General features: G+C 37.8%; 1 protein-coding gene and 1 pseudogene across 1 annotated transcript; one reads left to right on the top strand and one right to left on the bottom strand.

Moving 5' to 3' along the window:
- Positions 1-1,997: 1,997 nt before the first annotated feature.
- ahsa1b (AHA1, activator of heat shock protein ATPase homolog 1b) lies at positions 1,998-12,428 on the bottom strand. The gene is made up of 9 exons (XM_059520777.1): positions 12,203-12,428; positions 10,561-10,751; positions 10,357-10,439; positions 9,724-9,841; positions 9,512-9,600; positions 5,249-5,377; positions 5,024-5,125; positions 4,828-4,879; positions 1,998-3,112 (listed from the first exon to the last, which is right to left on the bottom strand). The coding sequence occupies exons 1-9, from the start codon at positions 12,280-12,282 to the stop codon at positions 2,940-2,942; spliced, it is 1,017 nt and encodes a 338-aa protein (XP_059376760.1). The 5' UTR covers positions 12,283-12,428; the 3' UTR covers positions 1,998-2,939.
- Positions 12,429-16,051: 3,623 nt separating this feature from the next.
- Positions 16,052-20,363, top strand: LOC132113396 (pancreatic alpha-amylase 2a5-like; annotated as a pseudogene).
- The last annotated feature ends 173 nt before the right edge of the window (positions 20,364-20,536 follow it).

Genomic DNA, 20,536 nt, shown 5'->3' with positions numbered 1-20,536 from the left:
AAAAAAAATTATATATATATGTTTTTTTATATATATATTTATTATTAAAAATGGCACTACATTACATAAAACAATAAACTAACTAGGATTTGGAATCTGCTAAAATTCACTCAAAACCCTTTTTGCAGGTACTTCTAACCAGCAGGTCTCAGTCTCAAACAGGGGTATGTCAACTAAAAATAGTTACCTTAACTGAACTAAAATATTAAATATAAATAAGCGCGTTTTCCATCTAATAGCAAACATTTCTCCTTGTATATTTAGTTTAATTTGAAACACTAAATACAAATTACCCTGCAGATTTTGGGACACGCAATTCAGTAATAAAATGAACACGTGGATTTTAAACAAATGTTAGCGCAATGTTTACAAATCTCACGCCGCACGTGACAGGGGCGTCACCTTTGAGGAGCTCCACCCCTTTGTTCTTTCATTTACTTTTCATTCAATACTTCCTGTGAAATGTAAACAAATGGCGCTCTGAAAAAAGTGTAAAATTATTCAAAATGTAAGCCGAATACGTTTGTTTAAAATGTTTAAGAGTTCACAATGCCTGGAGCGAAGAGAAAATATAATGTTGGCTTTCCACCCGTGAGGATTTCTTCATTTTCGTAGTTTTATGAGCATCGTGTGAAGCCACTCACTGCTGCTCGGATGAGCGCCACTGAACCTTTCAACTCATCCTCCTCTTTGCCTCATGGCCAGGGACCCATCAATAAAATAATGCAAAATAATGAGGTTGGACGAATCGCTACAGCGGTGCTAGTCAGCATATGTATCCTTTCAAAACACCCAGTGAATTCTGGTGGAGAGTCATTCATAGTCAAGAGTCATTTGCGAGTTGATTCTTATCAAGCGTGTAAATATTCGTTACGGGTTTTAGCAAATTAAAGAAAGAAAAAAAACAGATTTAGCACTATATATATATATATATATAAATATATAATCATTACACTTAAATAGAAGAGTGGACTCGAGAGTCGACTCTGACTCTTCGATTCTTTTGTTTTAACGACTCATGAGTTCATATTTTTTAGAACGCTGTGATTGGCTCAATCACATTGCTTATTTTAACCTTAGTTCAGACTTTTCAGGCCAAATATCAACGTATCTTACCTCAGATCTCTTCTTACCATGACCTGTAAAATAACCCAGTCCAGGAACAGCAGAATGATGTCCATAAATCACATGTGAGGTTCAAAATTAGGCATCCTCGTCTTAAATTTAACATAACTATTCATATGCATCATCTACCGTTTTGTGAGTTTGTGATCTTTGTAGGAAACAGTACATTCATTCAGAGTTGTTTGACTTCCTGAAGGATTTGGCAGATCAGGCATAAAACTAACCTATTATAACTACATCAATCCAGTGTTCTGCAAATTGTAATTTTACATTTTTGAAAATAATGCAGCGAACAATCTTTTGCTGAAAACTGCAGCGTTATTTATGAAGACCCAGCATCTTTTGGGAGGTGGGTTTCATTGTTATTCTTAGCATCTGACATAAACATTTAATTAGTGAAATTGCTCTGTTGTGGTATTATATTGACCATGAAAATAATTATAGAATTTTTGTTTTCAAGTTTTCCAGGGAGTTTTACATTCCGATAAGGAAGAAAATAATTATATAAGGGATTTTGTGATTATGAGCAGCTCCACTATTTTTCTTTCAGTTGGATTCGTAATTAAATCTGTAGTCTGAACTCTTATGTTTATAATGTAACATTATTTTCTAAGCTGAGACATATGTGATTTATAAAATATTTATAAAGGTAAATATTATCCACATTAGGTTACAGGGTTCTATTGTATGACAAGGTAAATTGTATTTGATAGTAAATATTCTTTAAAGGTGTCAATATTGTATAAATATGCATTTTCTATTCCTAACCTAACTCCTGTGATATATGACAAGATGTAGTAAATAAATGTTTAAAATAACCAAATATCTATTATAGAGCAATGCAAAATAATATTTGAATAAAAATATGAGGATGATGTTTCAAAGGTACTTTTATTTTAAGTAAATTATACTCTTTGTCTGGTCACAAAGTGTAATGCAGAAAATATACAAGAAAATAAATAAAACTCAAACAGGCCTCAAACCTTTTTCTGGATTGTAATTTGGGGCAAAAACCAACATTTTCTTCTGAATGACTTAAAATTGGTCTGTGGTTCCCTTTTTCAACATTTCAGCAGCTAAAACTGGGCAAACCCTGTCAAGGCTGAAATACAGTACTTACAGTGATATAAAGCAAATAGAAAAGCAGTGATCTAAAAATAACCCATTGTCCAATCTACATGATTTTCTTTTTAATAAAGTCTGTTTGAGACAAAAGAAACAGGCTTTCTGCGGCTTGCATCTGTTTTGGTGAATATAAATGGCTATGAGTAAAAGTCACGTATGTTCGTAATACTATTAGATGTGATGGCAAAAATGTACATAAATCACTCCATTTTCACCAGAAAGAAACATTAATTAAATGGTCCGAAATATCTCTTTATTGTTCTCTCTCCAAATCATCTTCAAGAAGATCCAAAGGAAAGCCTCTTAGTGAATGAAAAACCACCCAGTGCCTAAAAAGCACCGTTCAACCCTGTGAGCCTTTCACAGAACAGGACAGGGCAGCCGACAGAGTTACCATGCTAAAATAAGTACACTATATTACACACATACACAGATTTCATTTGACCAAGGTCTCCTATTTAGCACTCATCTTTTCATTTCATCTCTTGCATTTCCATCTTTTTATTCACTGTAAACAAAATCATCTAAAAAAGGAACGTGATAATGGAGCAATGTGATGTCTGCTGTTCAGTAGAGTCACATTCTGATCCTCTCTTTTGTAGGTGGAGCAAAAAAAAAAAAAACAAAAAAAAAAAAAAAAAAAAAAACAATGTTTAAAAGCCAAAACCGGAGGCTGCTACATCCTGGGCTCAGTAGAGTCGTGCGCCGTAGCCAAAAGTCTGTTTAATGGCGTGGCAGTAGTACCTCTGCCAGCCATCTCGTGTTCGTTCCTCTTCACCCTCAGGAACCGCCCGACACTCAATCTTTAACTCCGTCTCATTACCCTTGTCTGTGAAAGTCAATGTCACCGTCGCATAGTGCTCTAAAATAAAAAGGACAAGACAGTGATGGTAAACAACGAGCAGAGATAATCAGCTAGATGTTTCTCAAAGTCAGCTGTCAGACAGTAAAAGAGAGATGGTAAAAACAATATTTATAATGGTGCATGCATCAAAAAATATTTTTTTGTGATATCAGACCACATACGTTATTTATTATTCTTCTGCCATATAGTGAACTATACTACCATTTAAAGGTTTCTGGTCTAAGAGATTTAGGTTTAAAGTGCCCCTACTATGGATTTTTGAAAATTACCTTTCAAGTGAATGAAAACATCCTGCAAAGTTATAAATCTGAAAGTGCACCGTGTATAAAGTTAGTCTCTTAAAAGAAAGAGTTGACTCTGAATCATTGAAACTAGTCGTTTTTAAAGCAAATCCCAAGATCCTTCCATGTTGTCGTCAACATGAAACATTAGCATATTGCCTGCCCACTTGTTGGTCTTTTGATCCGAATGAAGATGCAAATAATTTTTTTTTACATAAAGCAGCACTGAACTCACAATCGCTGCTTTATCAGTCATTACAGACAAGATGAAATGAAAATGAGACAAATCGGACCAATCACCTGAGCTTGCCGGTAAGTCGTGGCCTAATGGTTAGAGTTAGACTCGCAATCGAAAGGTTCGAGACTCGGGCCGGCAGGAATTGTGGGTGGGGGGAGTGCATGTACAGTTCTCTCTCCACCTTCAAATACCACGACTTAGGTGCCCTTGAGCAAGGCATTGAACCCCCAACTGCTCCCCGGGCGCTGCAGCATAAATGGCTGCCCACTGCTCCGGGTGTGTGTTCACAGTGTGTGTGTGTGTGTTCACTGCTCTGTGTGTGTGCACTTTGGATGGGTTAAAAGCAGAGCACGAATTCTGAGTATGGGTCACCATACTTGGCTGAATGTCACTTCACATATTCACAAAGGAGCGGTTTGGAAAATGTATCGCTGATCGAATCGTTTGAGAGTCGTTGAGCAAATAAGATAAAAATGAATGCATATTATAAGAAATTGAAAGTGTTTTTTTGCCCTTGCATGCATTTCAACCTGTTGTTGGGGTCTCCCAAAACCAAAATATGAACCTTTCATTACCCATAAAAGGGGCACTTTTTTACACTGAACGCGAAAATTTGCTGCAAATGTTCTGTGATATTGCCCTTTTGAATCAAAACAATATATTCCAATGGAGCTATTCGCACTAAGAATCATCATTCGCGGCTTGAAGAAGCAAGAGATTTTTTTTTCATCCCATGTCATTACCTGTAATTATACGGAAAAGGACTATATAGGCCTAAATATATAATTTTTCCTCAATTCATCTTAATTTAATGCTGTATATTGAGCAGCAGACGAAGTTAAATCCATATATGAGAAACATATCAGAGAAAAAAATGCATTATTGGTTTGTGCCACCTAGTGTGTAGGTGTGAATTAGCAGAAAGCAAAAAATGGTTTCACACTCGGTATGAAAGCACAGTTCGTCGGTGATTCACCTAGCTCAGTGTGAAACAGCCTTCAAGGGTTCATTTATTTCATCAAAAATATAGTAAAAACAGTAATATTGTGAAATTTTATTACAATTTAAATATGATTAAATTTAGAGCAAACAATGTCTATATAACTCACACTGAACAAATGTATCTGATTGCAAAACTTGCAAAGGCCAGTGTGGTCACTCAATTGTCTGCAGGGTGCTCAAATTTCTCTTACCACAAGGCCATGAGTTGAACCTCCACTTCATGACTATCTTCTGCTCAGGAACCTGTCAAACCCACAGCACATGGTTTCAAAAATCAAATCATAATTCAGTCATCACTATCAATCATCACTGAATGTATTTTTAGCTGATTTATAGGACAGTGTCTCCGGTCATCATGCTTTATGTGATTTGAATCCGAAATCTCACCAGCTCCTGGAACTCTCCGTTCACGTTTCCATCCAGCAGACGAAACTTTCCACCCTTTTCAGCCTCAACCAAAGCACTGCTGCGTGTGAAAGCCTGCACCATCTGTAACACACAATTTGGCATTCCTCTCAAACAAATGCAATCACTAATGAGAAATGATCTGCTCATTAAATAATAAAAGCCCAGGGAGTCAGTGGCTGTCAGCTGTGGCGACAAAAGACTCACCTCCTGATTGAGAAAGACCCTGTAAAGGTCTTCTGGTGAGGTCAGGAAGGTTTCTTTTAATGAGAACTTGCAGGTGGGGATTTTTACCCCTGTGCTGGGAGGAGGAGGAGCAGCACTACAGGAGCCAATCTGAAAACACAAACAAATGATAAGTTTAAACTGAAGCTGCCTTGCAGGACTTTGGCCTCTCTATCACCATCTGTGGTTGAAAATAAAACTGCATGTTACTTGCAGAGTAGATCATTCGTTCAGATGTTTTGAGGAATCACAACGGTTTCATTTAATCACCTCATCAGAGCAGATCTGTTATGATACATCAAGCTCCACTGAAAAATTTTCAACAAAGCATATATTAAGGTGACCAGATTTAACATTTAACAGGGTTGCTGTGGAGAGCTGAACATGTTGCACGCTAGATAGTTGACTAAATAAAGTTCTGCATACCACTATTTAGTACAGATTCAAGCCAACCACGATATAGAAGCTGGAAAGTTTACAAGGTAATTATATATATTTTTTCATCTAGCCTCTGAATTTCCAGCGGTAACCCAGGAAATACTACAGCATTGCTGCTCATAATCGCCACCTGCTGGCAGAGAGTGAATTTGCATCTCATTCAGTTCATCTGCTATTTCGTTCAGACGTTGTTCAGTTTTGATTAGGGCTGCACGATTTGGGGAAAATGTCATATTGCGATTATTGAGGTCAATATTGCGATATGCGATTGCGATTATAATAAATTGTATCATGAGTCAACTTGATGGGTTTTAAAGGAAAATGCACACACAGATTAGTGATAATGCTAAAATGTGTATTTGTAAAACTAGAAATGTTTTCAAAATAAATAAAAAAATGAACATTTGCATTTATGTAAACTTATTTTCTCAAAAGTAAAGCTAAATAAATAAGACAAATAAAAACATACACATTTTCACAAAAATAAGATTTTTTTAACATTTTTGTCCAAACAAACATGGATGGACATTTACTCAGGATGTAACATATACTCTCTGTATACACGGTTGAAAACCCAAACCACTAAATCTTAAATGACCAACAGGTACTTCCAAATCCTCTTTCTAAACAGTTAGGCTAATCTTATCGCATTAGAGGTTCTTTGACAAAAACACAAGCATATCGACTTTCTCTGGTTTCAGACAGGAGCGATGATTTGACACAACATTGCCACTAGCACTAAAAGCTCTCTCTGATGCAGAGCTTGTTGCTTGTATGCCCAGATATTTCTGTGCTAGTTTGCATAGCCTAGGGAAGCTGACTTTGTGTGTCTTCCACCATTTCAGTGGATCTTCTCCATGGTCTACACATGGCATGTAAATGTAAACATTGATTTCAGAGGCCACTGCTTCTCTTAACTGTGCCATGGAATCGAATGTGGACAGTGGTGCTCTTGGTGCTGTGCATGTGGTTTCCTTAAAGAAACTGGCCAGAGTTTTCTTCTTGGCTTTAGCAGCAGGTGGACTTTCCACATCTTTGCTATTCTCCATCACTGCAGGGCTTTGGGCTACATACTGCTGGCCGTGAATTTCCTGAAACAATAAACAATGCACATGTTTTAGAAATTTGTTACATTGAATAATTTTTTACCAGTAAACTCTGTAGTTTCACTCACGATCAACTCGGATATGGCTCGTTCCTTTAAGGTCTGGGTCTCTTCTTCGGAGATGTGTTGTGTTCTGAACCTTGGGTCTAGGAAAGTGGTGAAGTTTAGCAAGTCCTGAATGCCTTCATATTTGCTGTTGAGGTAGCTAAGAATGTTGGATTTCAGTGACTTGGTCAGCTCAGTGTCTGCTTCGTCTTCAGCCAGCACTGAGGTGTTCAGAAGATGCAGCGCAGGTTTCACACAAGATATGCTCACATAACTTTCACCCGATAAGGCATCCGTGAAGTCCTGTAGAGGGCTGAGTGCCTTGTTTACAGATTCCAAGACCTCCAGGTCCTGCCAAGAAGGGAGTAGGTGTCGCACTTTGCGGTCTGCAGAGAGAACCTTGGACAATGCACTTTGCTGCTCCAGGACTCTTTCTATCATTTTCTGAGAGGAACCCCATCGTGTTGCGCAGTCTGTCACCATGGCATGCTCTGGGAGGTTGAGCTCTCGTTGTGCTTCCCTCAAGGCCACTCTTTTCTTCCAACTATGGGAGAAGTGGCCCACAATCTTCCTGCATATCCCAGTAGCTCTGTTAATGCATTGTGCATTCTTTTTCAGAGCATTTTCTGTGAATGATAGATGAAAAACATTTACTCACTACACATTGCAAAAACGTTTAATATTCACGTTCTGATTCCATGCCCAGTTCATATGAATAGCATAAAACACACACACACACACACACACACACACACACACACACACACACACACACACACACACACACACACACACTGCCCCTTTCCCTAAACCTACCCATCACAGGAGACATGCTGCATTTTTACATTTTTAATAAAACATAGTTTTTTATGTTTTTTAAGCTATTTGAACACCTTAAATTGTAATACCAGTGTAATACGCATGTTATTATACACAATTTGTATCCTCATATCACAAAAACAAGAGCACACACACACAGTTAATATTTGTACTAAATCATGTCACAACTCTAGGCCTAATTAATTATATTGGAGTAGTAGGCAAAAATGGCAATGGCAGATTTGTTCTTTACAATCATCCATCTTTTACAGAGTTATGTTTAATGCTAATTAATAGCCCTAAATGAAATGGGCCATCTTTTGTGACACACAGAATTTTACATTGTATTTCAAGTAATTTTATTTCATTAAATCAATGGTACAACTGCCCCTAACCCAAAGTTATTTGCTTATAAAAGTACAGTAGTTTAAAATATTTGCTTTAGTGTAATATAACGAAATATGAAAGCAATTTAACTTACCAATGGCCAAATGAAGTCTATGACCAAAACACTGGATTCTAGTCCACTGATTAAGCTCCACTGCTTTGACCATGTTAGTGCCGTTGTCTGTTGTTATGGCGACCTGACGCTCCTCGCAGAGGTCCCACGCAGCCAGTGCCTCTCTCAAGCCCAAGGCTATGTTTTCTCCTGTGTGGTCGGCGGGGAAATACGATGTTTGCAGGCAGCGGCTTTTCAATTCAAACTCCTCGTCGACAAAGTGTACAGTCAAGCTAATATACGGTTCACTTGTCCTGCTTGACCACAGGTCCGTAGTGGTTGAAAAGAACGTCACTGTAGCCATTTCCTTTTGAACTTCGTCACGGCGCGAGTTATAAAGTTTAGGGATCGCTATTTGAGAGAAATAGTTTCGAGAGGGCAGTTGGTACCTCTTGTCCAGTGTGTGGATCATTTTCTGAAACCCCACTTTATTAACGGCATGTATGGGCATCATGTCTTTTGCCAAACAGTGCGTTATGGAGTCAGTGATTTCTTTATGTCTAGCCGAAGACTTATCATATGGCGTGATGCTTGCAAACACATCTGTAATTTTGTTTTGTTTTGTTCGGGGAACAGCTTGTGCCTTGTTTCCTTCGGTTGTCTCTTTCACCGTCATGCATTCCTCATATTTTTCTCTGTGATGTTTCAGGTGCTGAAATAAATTTGTCGTATTGCCTCGTGATGTAGCAACTTTGATTTTGCAAATCTTGCACAGTACCTCTCTCTGCTCAGTGTCAGTAATCCGAAATCCAAAATACCGCCATATAACAGAGGTAGAGTAATTTTTAGGTACCAGATCAGTGCTGATCTCCTCGGCATCCATCTTCTCTCTGGTATTTTCGCGCTGCGCAGTGCGCGCGCACACACACACACACACACACACACACACACACACACACACACAAGTGACCACGCACGCGACACGGCACGAGACGCAACACGCCTTTACTGAGACTGTCAGATCAGATTTCGGCAAGGAAAATCGGCAAACTGTTCTCAGAAAGTTTGTCTTCACACACACTTATTTATTTTATCGCAACATTTTGCCGTCATATAATCGCAAAGGGCTGACATCGCGATTGCGATTGCGATGCGATTAATCGTGCAGCACTAGTTTTGATCGTGAAATCAAAATCGTGAATCGCTACATGCCTAGTAAATTTAAAAATGACATTAAAAGAGAAAAGGTCTGACATCACTTGTTTGTAAAAATTTCATGCTTTGATATGATGTATTTAAAACAAACTCATCCATGTGGCATAAGTATTATTTGGTCCACTGGATAATAAACGAATCGATTCATTCATAGTAGCATTTAGAAGTATAATTTATAGCTCACCTGAGTTTTGTTTGACTTGGTTGTTGCTTGCGCTGTCTGCTGTTTCGTCACACCATTGGCTGTAGGCAGGATCATGCCCTGTGTGAACTCTACAACAGATAATAACAGATAAACAGATTATGACAATCCACATCCAACAGACAATGCAGTAGGAGCTATGCTTATAAAACTCATATGCATGGTGCTGGTTTTGGAGTCTCAGTGAGCCTCACCTGTTTTGAGGAAGTCCACGTAACTGGCCAGCGCCGTGCGGATCTTTTTGACTCCCTCGCTCCTCATGAGTGAAAGCAGCTCTGTCTCGGGCTCATCTTTACAAAGACTCACGCTGATCTGCGAGTGACCCCGAAAAAATACTCAACATCATCACTTATGCAAAGTAGTAGACATGCTCAAAACAACTACTGAATACATCAACAAACAAATTACATCCATTTTAGATATTTTAGATCGGCTCTTCTTAACCTTTTTTTGGCTCCAAACCAAGATTTTTTTTTAAAGGTCCCATGACTTTCCAAGTTCTGTGTGATTTACTGGACAAGGATTTAAAGAAAACTATTCAGAATTTCTACCTGACAAACATTTTAGAGTTTAGCATAATTAGAGACGTATATTTGTTATAAAAATACTCATGAAGTTGTAAGATGTTAATAAAACAAGAATTATCCAGGTGTAGAAAAAAAAACTTTTAAAATGAGGCTCTCTCATATATCACTTTGGAAATAACAGTTAAAATATCTTGATTTTTTGTTGTTTTGTCTCATTTTAAATCCTTTTAAGGCTTTTAAAGCCTTAGTCTGGTGATGGTACAGTATGTAAAAATACAAAAAATATTTTGTTTATCTTACATCAAGGTCGTCCATGTCATTTTCATCCGAAAGGTTTGGAACTTCAATATTCCCCTTGTATTTGATGCCTGATTTTGATGTCCCTATATGAACAGACAGCCCAAATCATGTAAATAGTTTATAAATTCACCAAAAGTAAATATCCGATAGAGTTAAACATTACATTGGCCATATTAATCTACTGATCCGACTCTCTTTCCTCACCTCTCCAGTCGGCCTTCAGATTCCACTCATAGAAGAATATAAGCTTTCCTTTGCGGTTATTGATGGATGCTTCTCCCTCCAGCTTGCTGACCTCTGTGATCTCACACTTGCCTTCTTCACTCTCCACCTGCAACCCCATGAGCAGCTCCTTCAGCTTCTCTGATGACCAGTTTGTGGCATCCCTCTCGGTCCTAACAACACAAGGCATATATATGCATTGATATTACTCCATTATATTTGCAAAATTTAACACTAAGGATTTTTCTTCTGGCCCAAGTGCTTTGTACTTGCCCAAACAAAATTGACATTTACTCTGCTTAAAAAAAAAAAAAAAAAAAATATATATATATATATATATATATATATATAACCCTGTATTCTACTAAAAGATTGTTACGACACCAAAGCTTTAGATGTAATTTTGACATCGCAGCAAAAATATAAGTCTAACTATTATAAAATATAAAGATCAATGACATTCAGTAATAAAATCAGAACAAATTACAAACAAAATAAGACAAATAATTGCAATACAATAGTTGTCAAATAAATAATAAAGCTTATGATTGAATGATTTAAAATTACTACAATTTTTAAATTCTCAAGACTGACATGCTAATGCTGAACTTTTGTGACGATGCAACAATGTCAACTGTATAAACGATAAATAACAAATTCTATATAGATCGCCAAAGTTATTATTATTAGACTATAATAAGTAGTATATAAATGTCTACACGATTACATAAATACCCTGATATTAGAATACAATTCGATTAGGAAACTGAATGAGCAATACCTTATTCATGAAATTTAGCAAAGGAAAAAATACTTTTCCAGGCTTGTATCCAAAAAAGTATTATTTATTGTCTTTATTTCTAGGTTTTCCATAAGTCAACCCTGAGAACTGTTCTTGACAAACCATAGCTTGTCTTGCTGAATGAGGTTTCTCAATGAGATCATAGTTGAAACTAGATTCTAAAGTAGGCTGCTTGTTGACAACTTAAAAACCCTTTTCCCTTATGGATGGAGATGCTGTCAAACATATATAATGGTTTAAATGCTTAAGCTTTCTGTTCCTTTACTCATTATATTATTCACCTGATATAATTAGGTTTAAAAAAAAACAGCGTTAACCTAATTAAACTCCAATTTACCAAACTTTATCATGTAATTAGCTCCAAGAAAACCGATAGTATATCTTCCTCAGTAATATTCAATGTCTTTCCGCTGCTGAAGCTGACACACAACGAACAGCGGACACGATGAAAACTGTCTGACGACGACAACAACAGCTGACAACACAAGTAATAAACGAACAAAAACGAGATTGTCGTCAACTGATAGAAATATATCGACAAGATAGCAGTCTCGTGGAAGATGCTGTGAAAGCATGGCATGAATAAAACTTGTGACGATGCTAACGGACCACTAGCCAGACTCCACCATTTCACTTTATAGATAAAATAACCCCCAAAACAACAACTTGAGCCATCTCGGTCGCAGCGAGCTGTCCCCTTGTCCTTATTGTATTTTCTTCGATCGGGTCTCCATGAAACAGCAAGTTTAAAGAGGCCAGCTCGGGTCAGAGGCGGGTGTGCTTTAGCATGTTAGCATCAAGGCTCGAGCCGGTGAATCTCACCAGTGCCAGTTGTTGACATTTGTAGCATCCGCTCTCTCCTCCACGATCCAGCGAGGGTCTCCTTCTCCCCACTTCGCCATAGTGGTTTAATCCAGGTATTCTGCTCTCAGTGGACGAAGCTGTGGGTTGTGACAGAAGTGTGTCCGCCACGCGTGAACTCTCGCTTCTGGAAGCCTCTCGAGCGCTGCCTCCGGTTTTGCTGCTCGTAGAAATTACTGGAAACGGAAGTGAGTCGCGCGCAAAGCTCTCCGTGCTGAACACCGGCTGCTTGGGGAATATTCCGCGCGAACCTCCTACACGTGAGATCCCAAACAATTCTGTGTAGCTCCATACAAAACAAGAAAAATTTGGCGTAGTTGTATTTCTGTTTGTTGGTATTACTAACAGTTTTTGGGGGTTTTCTTTGGACGTGAACCATAGCAGTGACATTTGTTCTTAAATACCTTGGAGTACCACGTAAATTATGAAAGAATGTAGCTGACTTTTGAAATATATTTTGCAGAATGGGAATGTAATATTATTTGTAAGTGGCAGATTACTTGTCTGTAAATACGGACCTTGTTTTTGCAATGACGTCAACATGAAAATGCAAAAAAGGCAACTGCATTACCATACGATCACTGAAATGTGCTTAATTCAACTCGCATTATTAAAGAAAATACTATTTTACTATAAATGCATTGAAGAAAAACTATCATGATGAATGCATTTATCGTTGCTTTTAATACACTAAAATGATATCGCGTTTCTTTAATTATATATCAATACCTACATCTATATCTACATATATTAGTCGATTAAATTTTTTAATCTAGTTAATTACATGATGTTTCGATTAATTAATCTAATTATTAATCTAATTGCAACATAAATTTGATTGAAAATTCCCACAAAAGATATTTAAACAGCTACTTTTGTGTTAAATGAGAAAGTATCATTACAAATTGTACCTTTTAGAAATATTTTATTTGATTCAACATAAAATTTACTACACAAACATTTGGGCAGCTCAAATATATGTATGTGTGTGTGTATCTATCTACCTATTGAGATAGAGCCTATACATACACATAGATTTAAGAAAAAAATAAATTAATTACAATAAAAAAAAATAAAAAAACATACATTATTTCACTTGTAACAAAAAACCAGTTCTGACAAAACTTTTTTTCTGTTTTTGCACCTTATTCTGCCAACACCGACTTTTTCCTTAATATTATCAAGGTGTCAACCCATATCATTTATATATCCCAGAATTGTTGCCATTTATCTGACATTCAGGATTTTTTAATACTCTTTCCCTCATTTCTACTTAATGGGACATTTAAATCCACAGGTTGTCGTTTCAATGACAATTTAGCCAGTTTATCAACAGTTTCATTTTCCTCAACTCCTACATGAGCAGGAACCCAAACAAAGCCAACGTTCAAGCCCTTCTCATGAAAACAGCATATGTTTTGATGAATTGCATTAATGACATCTAATCTGCATGATTTCATAGTTTTAATGCTTAAAAGAGCAGACCAACTGTCCGATGCAACTATTACATCATTCACATTATTTTCCTGTATGCAGTTTAAAGCTAGTAGTACTCTCACTAGTTCAACTGTATATACATATAATTTATCTGTTGTTCTTTTTATTATAGCTATATCATGTTGAGGAATATATACTGCTGTTCCTGTGCATCCTGTCTCTGGATCTTTTGAGCCGTCAGAGAATACCAATAACTTACCCATATATTGCTGTTTAATATAATTTTGTGCTAATAAACCTTTTGGTATCTGGATAGAATTATCCCTTATGTGTTGTTGAATATTAAAATCTATTATTGGCATCACACATAACCATGGGGCGATATCTGAATAGTTGAGCTGTATTTCAGGTTACACAACCCTTCATTCTCTGCTTTTATATCTCCTATCCATCCAAAGCTTCTTATATATACAGGTTCATCTCAATAAATTAGAATGTCATGGAAAAGTTCATTTCAGAAATTCAACTCAAATTGTGAAACTCATGTATTAAATAAATTCAATGCACACAGGCTGAAGTAGTTTAAGTCTTTGGTTCTTTTCATTGTGATTAAATTGCCAAAGAAGCTAGCTGTTCACAGAGTGCTGTATCCAAGCATGTTAACAGACAGTTGAGTGGAAGGAAAAAGTGTAGAAGAAAAAGATGCACAACCAACCGAGAGTACAGCAGGCTTCTGAGGATTGTCAAGCAAAATCGATTCAACAATTTGAGTGAACTTCACAAGGAATGGACTGAGGCTGGGGTCAAGGCATACAAATGTGTTTAAGGAATTTGGCTGCAGTTGTCATATTCCTCTTGTAAGCCACTACTGAACCACAGACAATGTCAGAGGTGTCTTACCTGGGCTAAGGAGAAGAAGAACTGAACTGTTGCCCAGTGGTCCAAAGTCCTCTTTTCAGATGAGAACAAGTTTTGTATTTCATTTGGAAACCAAGGTCCTAGAGTCTGGAGGAAGGGAAGCTCATAGCCCAAGTTGCTTGAAGTCCAATGTGAAGTTTCCACAGTCTTTGTTGATTTGGGTTGAATGTCATCTGCTGGTGTTGGTCCATTGTGTTTTTTGTAAACCAAAGTCACTGCATCATTTACCAAGAAATTTTGAAGCACTTCATGCTTCCTTCTGCTGACCAGCTTTTTGAAGATGATTTCATTTTCCAGCAGGATTTGGCACCTGTCCACACTGCCAAATCACCAAAAGTTGCTTAAATGACCATGGTGTTGATGTGCTTGACTGGCCAGAAAACTCACCAGACCTGAACCCCAGAGAGAATCTATGGGCTATTGTCAAAAGGAAAATGAGAAACAAGAGACCAAAAAATGCAGATGAGCTGAAGGCCACTGTCAAAGAAACCTGGCCTTCCAGACCACCTCAGCAGTGCCACAAACTGATCACCTCCAGGCCGCGCCGAATTAAGGCTGTAATTAAAGCAAAAGGAGCTCCACCAAGTACTGAGTACATGTACAGTAAATGAACATACTTTCCAGAAGACCATCAATTTTTATTGGTCTTATGAAGTATTCTAATTTGTTGAGAGAGTGAATTGGTGGGTTTTTGTTAAATGTGAGCCAAAATCATCACAATTAAAATAACCAAAGACTTAAACTACTTCAGTCTGTGTGCATTGAATTTAATACACCAGTTTCACAATTTGAGTAGATTTACTGAAATAAATGACCTTTTCCTCGTCATTCTAATTTATTGAGATGCACCTGTATATTTACTGTGTTCCCAACACTCCCATAAAATATGTTTTTGTAGGATGAAAACTATTATGTATTTCTAAATTAATCCAATAGGTTGACATAAGCTTAAATCTCCTTATGCATAAAGGCATCTCTCCTGTTTCTACTTGTATTGCCGCTATTGGGGATGTTTTAAAAGCTCCACTACATGCTCTTAATGCTTGTGCCTGTTCCACTTCCAGCTTCTTAAGGTGACCCTCTGCAGCAGACATATAATCTATACATCCATTATCAAATTAGGCTCTCATGATAGCCTGATATATGTTTAACATTGTTCTAGTTGCACCCAGGTCTTGCACAAAGGTTGCTAATTTTCTTAGGGTTTTTTTTCACCCTTATTTTCTCAATATGTTGTTTCCATGTTAGTTTTCTTATCTAGAGAACTCTGGATATGGAAACACACAGGGATTAAATGATGGGACTAAGCAGTGAATTAACAAGACACCTGGAACTAATGAACATAATCAGAAGTATGTGAGAAATTAGGTCATGGGAAGAACAACACAAGTCACACAAATGTTTGTGACACTGAGATCACTCACCCTGAGCTGCTTTCCTCTAGGTAAAGGCACAATGAAGCTCCTGATTGTGGCTGCACTTGTTGGGCTGTTTTGCCCAGTACAATCCAAACACTAAACATAACAGGACCTCCATAGTTCATCTGTTTGAGTGGCGGTGGGCAGATATAACTGGAGAATGTGAGCGATACCTGGAACCAAATGGCTACGGAGGAGTTCAGGTATGTTTACAATGCTTCTTAAATCCAGCACAAATTCGCCTGCACTATTTTTAAGTAGCCGAATGTTAAATGTGATGTTTTGAACCTTCCTGAGCTTTCAGATTAGATATGTATACAGAAGGCATTGAATTATAAAAGATTATAAAAATGTAAAAACCTATAAAATAACAGTTTGTTGTGGTGTTTAATTTTACAGATCTCTCCCCCTGGTGAGAACATTGTAGTGACCAATCCTTGGCAACCTTGGTGGCAGAGGTATCAACCAATCAGCTACAACTTGTGTTCCAGATCAGGAACTGAGGCAGAGCTAAAGGACATGATCGCACGCTGTAACAATGTTGGGGTAATGCAAAACTAAAGCTCATAGTATCGTACCTCAAAAACAGTCAAAAGACGATGCTGTAATGCTATTGATAACAATGCAGCATTTCCCTTTGTACAACCTGAATTCTGGAAAAGTTGGGATGTTTTTTAAATTTTAATAAAATGAAAACTAAAAGACTTTCAAATCACATGAGCCAATATTTTATTCACAATAGAACATAGATAACATAGCAAATGTTTAAACTGAGAAAGTTTACAATTTTATGCACAAAATGAGCTCATTTCAATTTTGATTTCTGCTACAGGTCTTAAAATAGTTGGGACGGGGCATGTTTACCATGGTGTAGCATCTCCTTTTCTTTTCAAAACAGTTTGAAGACGTCTGGGCATTGAGGCTATGAGTTGCTGGAGTTTTGCTGTTGAAATTTGGTCCCATTCTTGCCTTATATAGATTTCCAGCTGCTGAAGAGTTCGTGGTCGTCTTTGACGTATTTTTCGTTTAATGATGCGCCAAATGTTCTCTATAGGTGAAAGATCTGGACTGCAGGCAGGCCAGGTTAGCACCCGGACTCTTCTACGACGAAGCCATGCTGTTGTTATAGCTGCAGTATGTGGTTTTGCATTGTCCTGCTGAAATAAACAAGGCCTTCCCTGAAATAGACGTTGTTTGGAGGGAAGCATATGTTGCTCTAAAACCTTTATATACCTTTCAGCATTCCCAGAGCCTTCCAAAACATGCAAGCTGCCCATACCGTATGCACTTATGCACCCCCATACCATCAGAGATGCTGGCTTTTGAACTGAACGCTGATAACATGCTGGATGGTCTCCCTCCTCTTTAGCCCGGAGGACACGGCGTCCGTGATTTCCACCAAGAATGTCAAATTTGGACTCATCTGACCATAAAACACTATTCCACTTTGAAATAGTCCATTTTAAATGAGCCTTGGCCCACAGGACACGATGGCGCTTCTGGACCATGTTCACATATGGCTTCCTTTTTGCATGATAGAGCTTTAGTTGGCATCTGCTGATGGCACGGCGGATTGTGTTTACCGACAGTGGTTTCTGAAAGTATTCCTGGGCCCATTTAGTAATGTCATTGACACAATCATGCCGATGAGTGATGCAGTGTCGTCTGAGAGCCCGAAGACCACGGGCATCCAATAAAGGTCTCCGGCCTTGTCCCTTACGCACAGAGATTTCTCCAGTTTCTCTGAATCTTTTGATGATGTTATGCACTGTAGATGATGAGATTTGCAAAGCCTTTGCAATTTGACGTTGAGGAACATTGTTTTTAAAGTTTTCCACAATTTTTTTACGCAGTCTTTCACAGATTGGAGAGCCTCTGCCCATCTTTACTTCTGAGAGACTCTGCTTCTCTAAGACAAAGCTTTTATAGCTAATCATGTTACAGACCTGATATCAATTAACTTAATTAATCACTAGATGTTCTCCCAGCTGAATCTTTTCAAAACTGCTTGCTTTTTTAGCCATTTGTTGCCCTCGTGCCAACTTTTTTGAGACCTGTAGCAGGCATAAAATTTTAAATGAGCTAATTAAGTGGATAAAAGTGTAAAATTTCTCAGTTTAAACATTTGCTACGTTATCTATGTTCTATTGTGAATAAAATATTGGCTCATGTGATTTGAAATTCCTTTAGTTTTCATTTTATTAAAATTTAAAAAACGTCCCAACTTTTCCGGAATTCGGGTTGTATTACTGTGCCGTCATGTAGGTGAACATATATGCGGATGCAGTGATTAATCACATGTGTCCCAGACAGCAAGCTGTTTCGGCCCAGATCTGGCCCACATTTGGCCTGTATGGATTTCACGTGGGCCAGATGTGGGCCGGTTCTGGGCCAAAACTGCTTGCTATCTGGGGTGGAGCCTCTGGTGGAGAGGGCACTCACTCCAGCTGTGGATCATACTTCAATGCCAACAAGGAGGACTTCCCCTCTGTTCCCTACTCATCGTGGGACTTCAATGATAACAAATGCAAAACCGCCAAAGAAGAGATTGAAAACTACAATGATATTTTCCAGGTTCTTGTTCGCAGCAGTGTTTTTAACTCTTCTGTGTAAACACTGTGATTCTGTGATTTGGTGTTGACAGATCAGGAACTGTCGCTTGGTGAGTCTTCTGGATTTGGCCCTGGAGAAGGACGATGTTAGAAGAAAAGTAGCTGAATATCTGAACAAACTGATTGACCTGGGTGTGGCTGGATTCAGGGTCGATGCCTGTAAGCACATGTGGCCCGGTGATCTTTCTAACATCTACAGCAGACTCAAGACCCTCAATACCACTAGGTTTTCTCCAGGCACCAAGCCCTTTATTTATCCAGAGGTATCAGCATCGCATCAAGATCAAGTTACTTTAAAATGGTTTTTAAAAACATTAACACCTCTTCCTTTTTTAGGTGATCGACTTGGGTGGGGAGCCCATTAAAGTCAGTGAATATTTTGAACTTGGAAGAGTGACAGAATTCAAGTACAGTGCGAAACTGGGCACAGTCATTCGTAAATGGGACAAAGAAAAGCTAAGCTATCTCAAGTAACTTCTATTGACACCACCTTGATATGTTATTGTACATATGTTTGTAAAAATATAATAATATAATATAATATAACAAATATATTTTGGGACAACTTTCTTGTTAATGTTCAGTTTTGTTAAAGGTAGTTTTTGTTTGTTTGTTTTGGAGGAAGAATGTGTAAAAGTATGGTACTTTGAGTAAAATGCACTATGTGCTATGTGCTCTGTGTGACCCAGTTTTGAATTGTTAGCCAGTTCCCCTGTGTCCTCATTTTAAGTTTAATAATTTTACCTATTGAAGTCAACAGAATGTTTTTTTTTTTTAAAGTGTTAACCATGATAAGTGAGTGAACAATTACTGTGAGCCTTTTACTCAGTTGCCACATATATATATATATATATATATATATATATATATATATATATATATATATATATATATATATATTTTTTTTTTTTTTTAAAAACACTATTTCTGATTTCTTTTCTGACTAAATTTGTTGCTCCTTTTAATGTTCCGTAAAAAAAGATTTTTCTACAATCATACACAATGGGACTAAAGAAAAGCAATTAAGATTTCCTTAAGATGTGCCATGAGTGTGCTAAATGTTCAGAAAACCTGAACAAATAATGAATTGGTGAAATAAAACCCAGGATCAGAATGACTGGATGGGCCCTCCAAACAATGCCAATGGATTCACTAAACCAGTCCCCATCAACCCAGAATCTACCTGTGGGAACAACTGGGTATGTGAGCACAGATAGCACCAAATTGGGTGGGTGTCTGTGTGTGGGTCACCTCTTCCTAAAGTCAGTCAAATCCCAGCTGTTCACTTGCTTTATTCCCCACCACAGAAATATGGTGATTTTCTGTAATGTGGTAATAAAGCCTCTCTCCAACTGGTGGGACAACGGTAATAATCAGATCGCCTTCAGCCGTGGCAGCAAAGGATTCATTGTCATCAACAATGATGATTGGTGAGAAACATTGTAATTTAATGTACAGTAATTCAAATTGGCTGATAACTGCTCCGTAACTGTATTTAATGAATGTCCCAGGGCTCTGAATGTGACGCTGAACACTGGTCTGCCCATGGGTACATACTGTGACGTGATCTCTGGAGATAAGAGTGGGGGCAGTTGCACAGGAAAACAGGTGTCTGTGGGATCTGATGGACGCGCCACCTTCAGCAACACCGACCAGGATCCATTCATTGCCATCCACGCTGACTCCAAACTGTAGATTCAGTCTGGATATAATTATAATAAAGCAGGATCAATTAACAGTGTAATCAAATAATAAATCATAGGAAAAGAATAAGCCACAGTGTCTCAAGCATTCCAGACAAGCCAAGTGTACTGTTAATAATTGGTGTTCCTTCTAGACATGTATCCAACCTAATCAGGGACAGGATCGCGTGAACTCTGCTTTCTACATTTGGATGACACAACATGTAA

The sequence above is a fragment of the Carassius carassius genome, chromosome 32, assembly GCF_963082965.1.
Source record: "Carassius carassius chromosome 32, fCarCar2.1, whole genome shotgun sequence".
Taxonomy (NCBI): domain Eukaryota; kingdom Metazoa; phylum Chordata; class Actinopteri; order Cypriniformes; family Cyprinidae; genus Carassius; species Carassius carassius.
Note: the sequence above shows the minus strand (reverse complement) of the source record. Positions and strands in the feature narration are given on the sequence as shown.

Coding starts and splice junctions, on each gene's coding strand:
- ahsa1b (XM_059520777.1), bottom strand. CDS start 12,282: ATGGCGAAGTGGGGAGAAGGAGACCCTCGCTGGATCGTGGAGGAGAGA. Junction 9,842..10,356: donor ATGACATGGACGACCTTGAT/GTAAGATAAACA, acceptor GGTCACTCGCAG/ATCAGCGTGAGTCTTTGTAA. Junction 4,880..5,023: donor ACGGAGAGTTCCAGGAGCTG/GTGAGATTTCGG, acceptor TGGGTTTGACAG/GTTCCTGAGCAGAAGATAGT.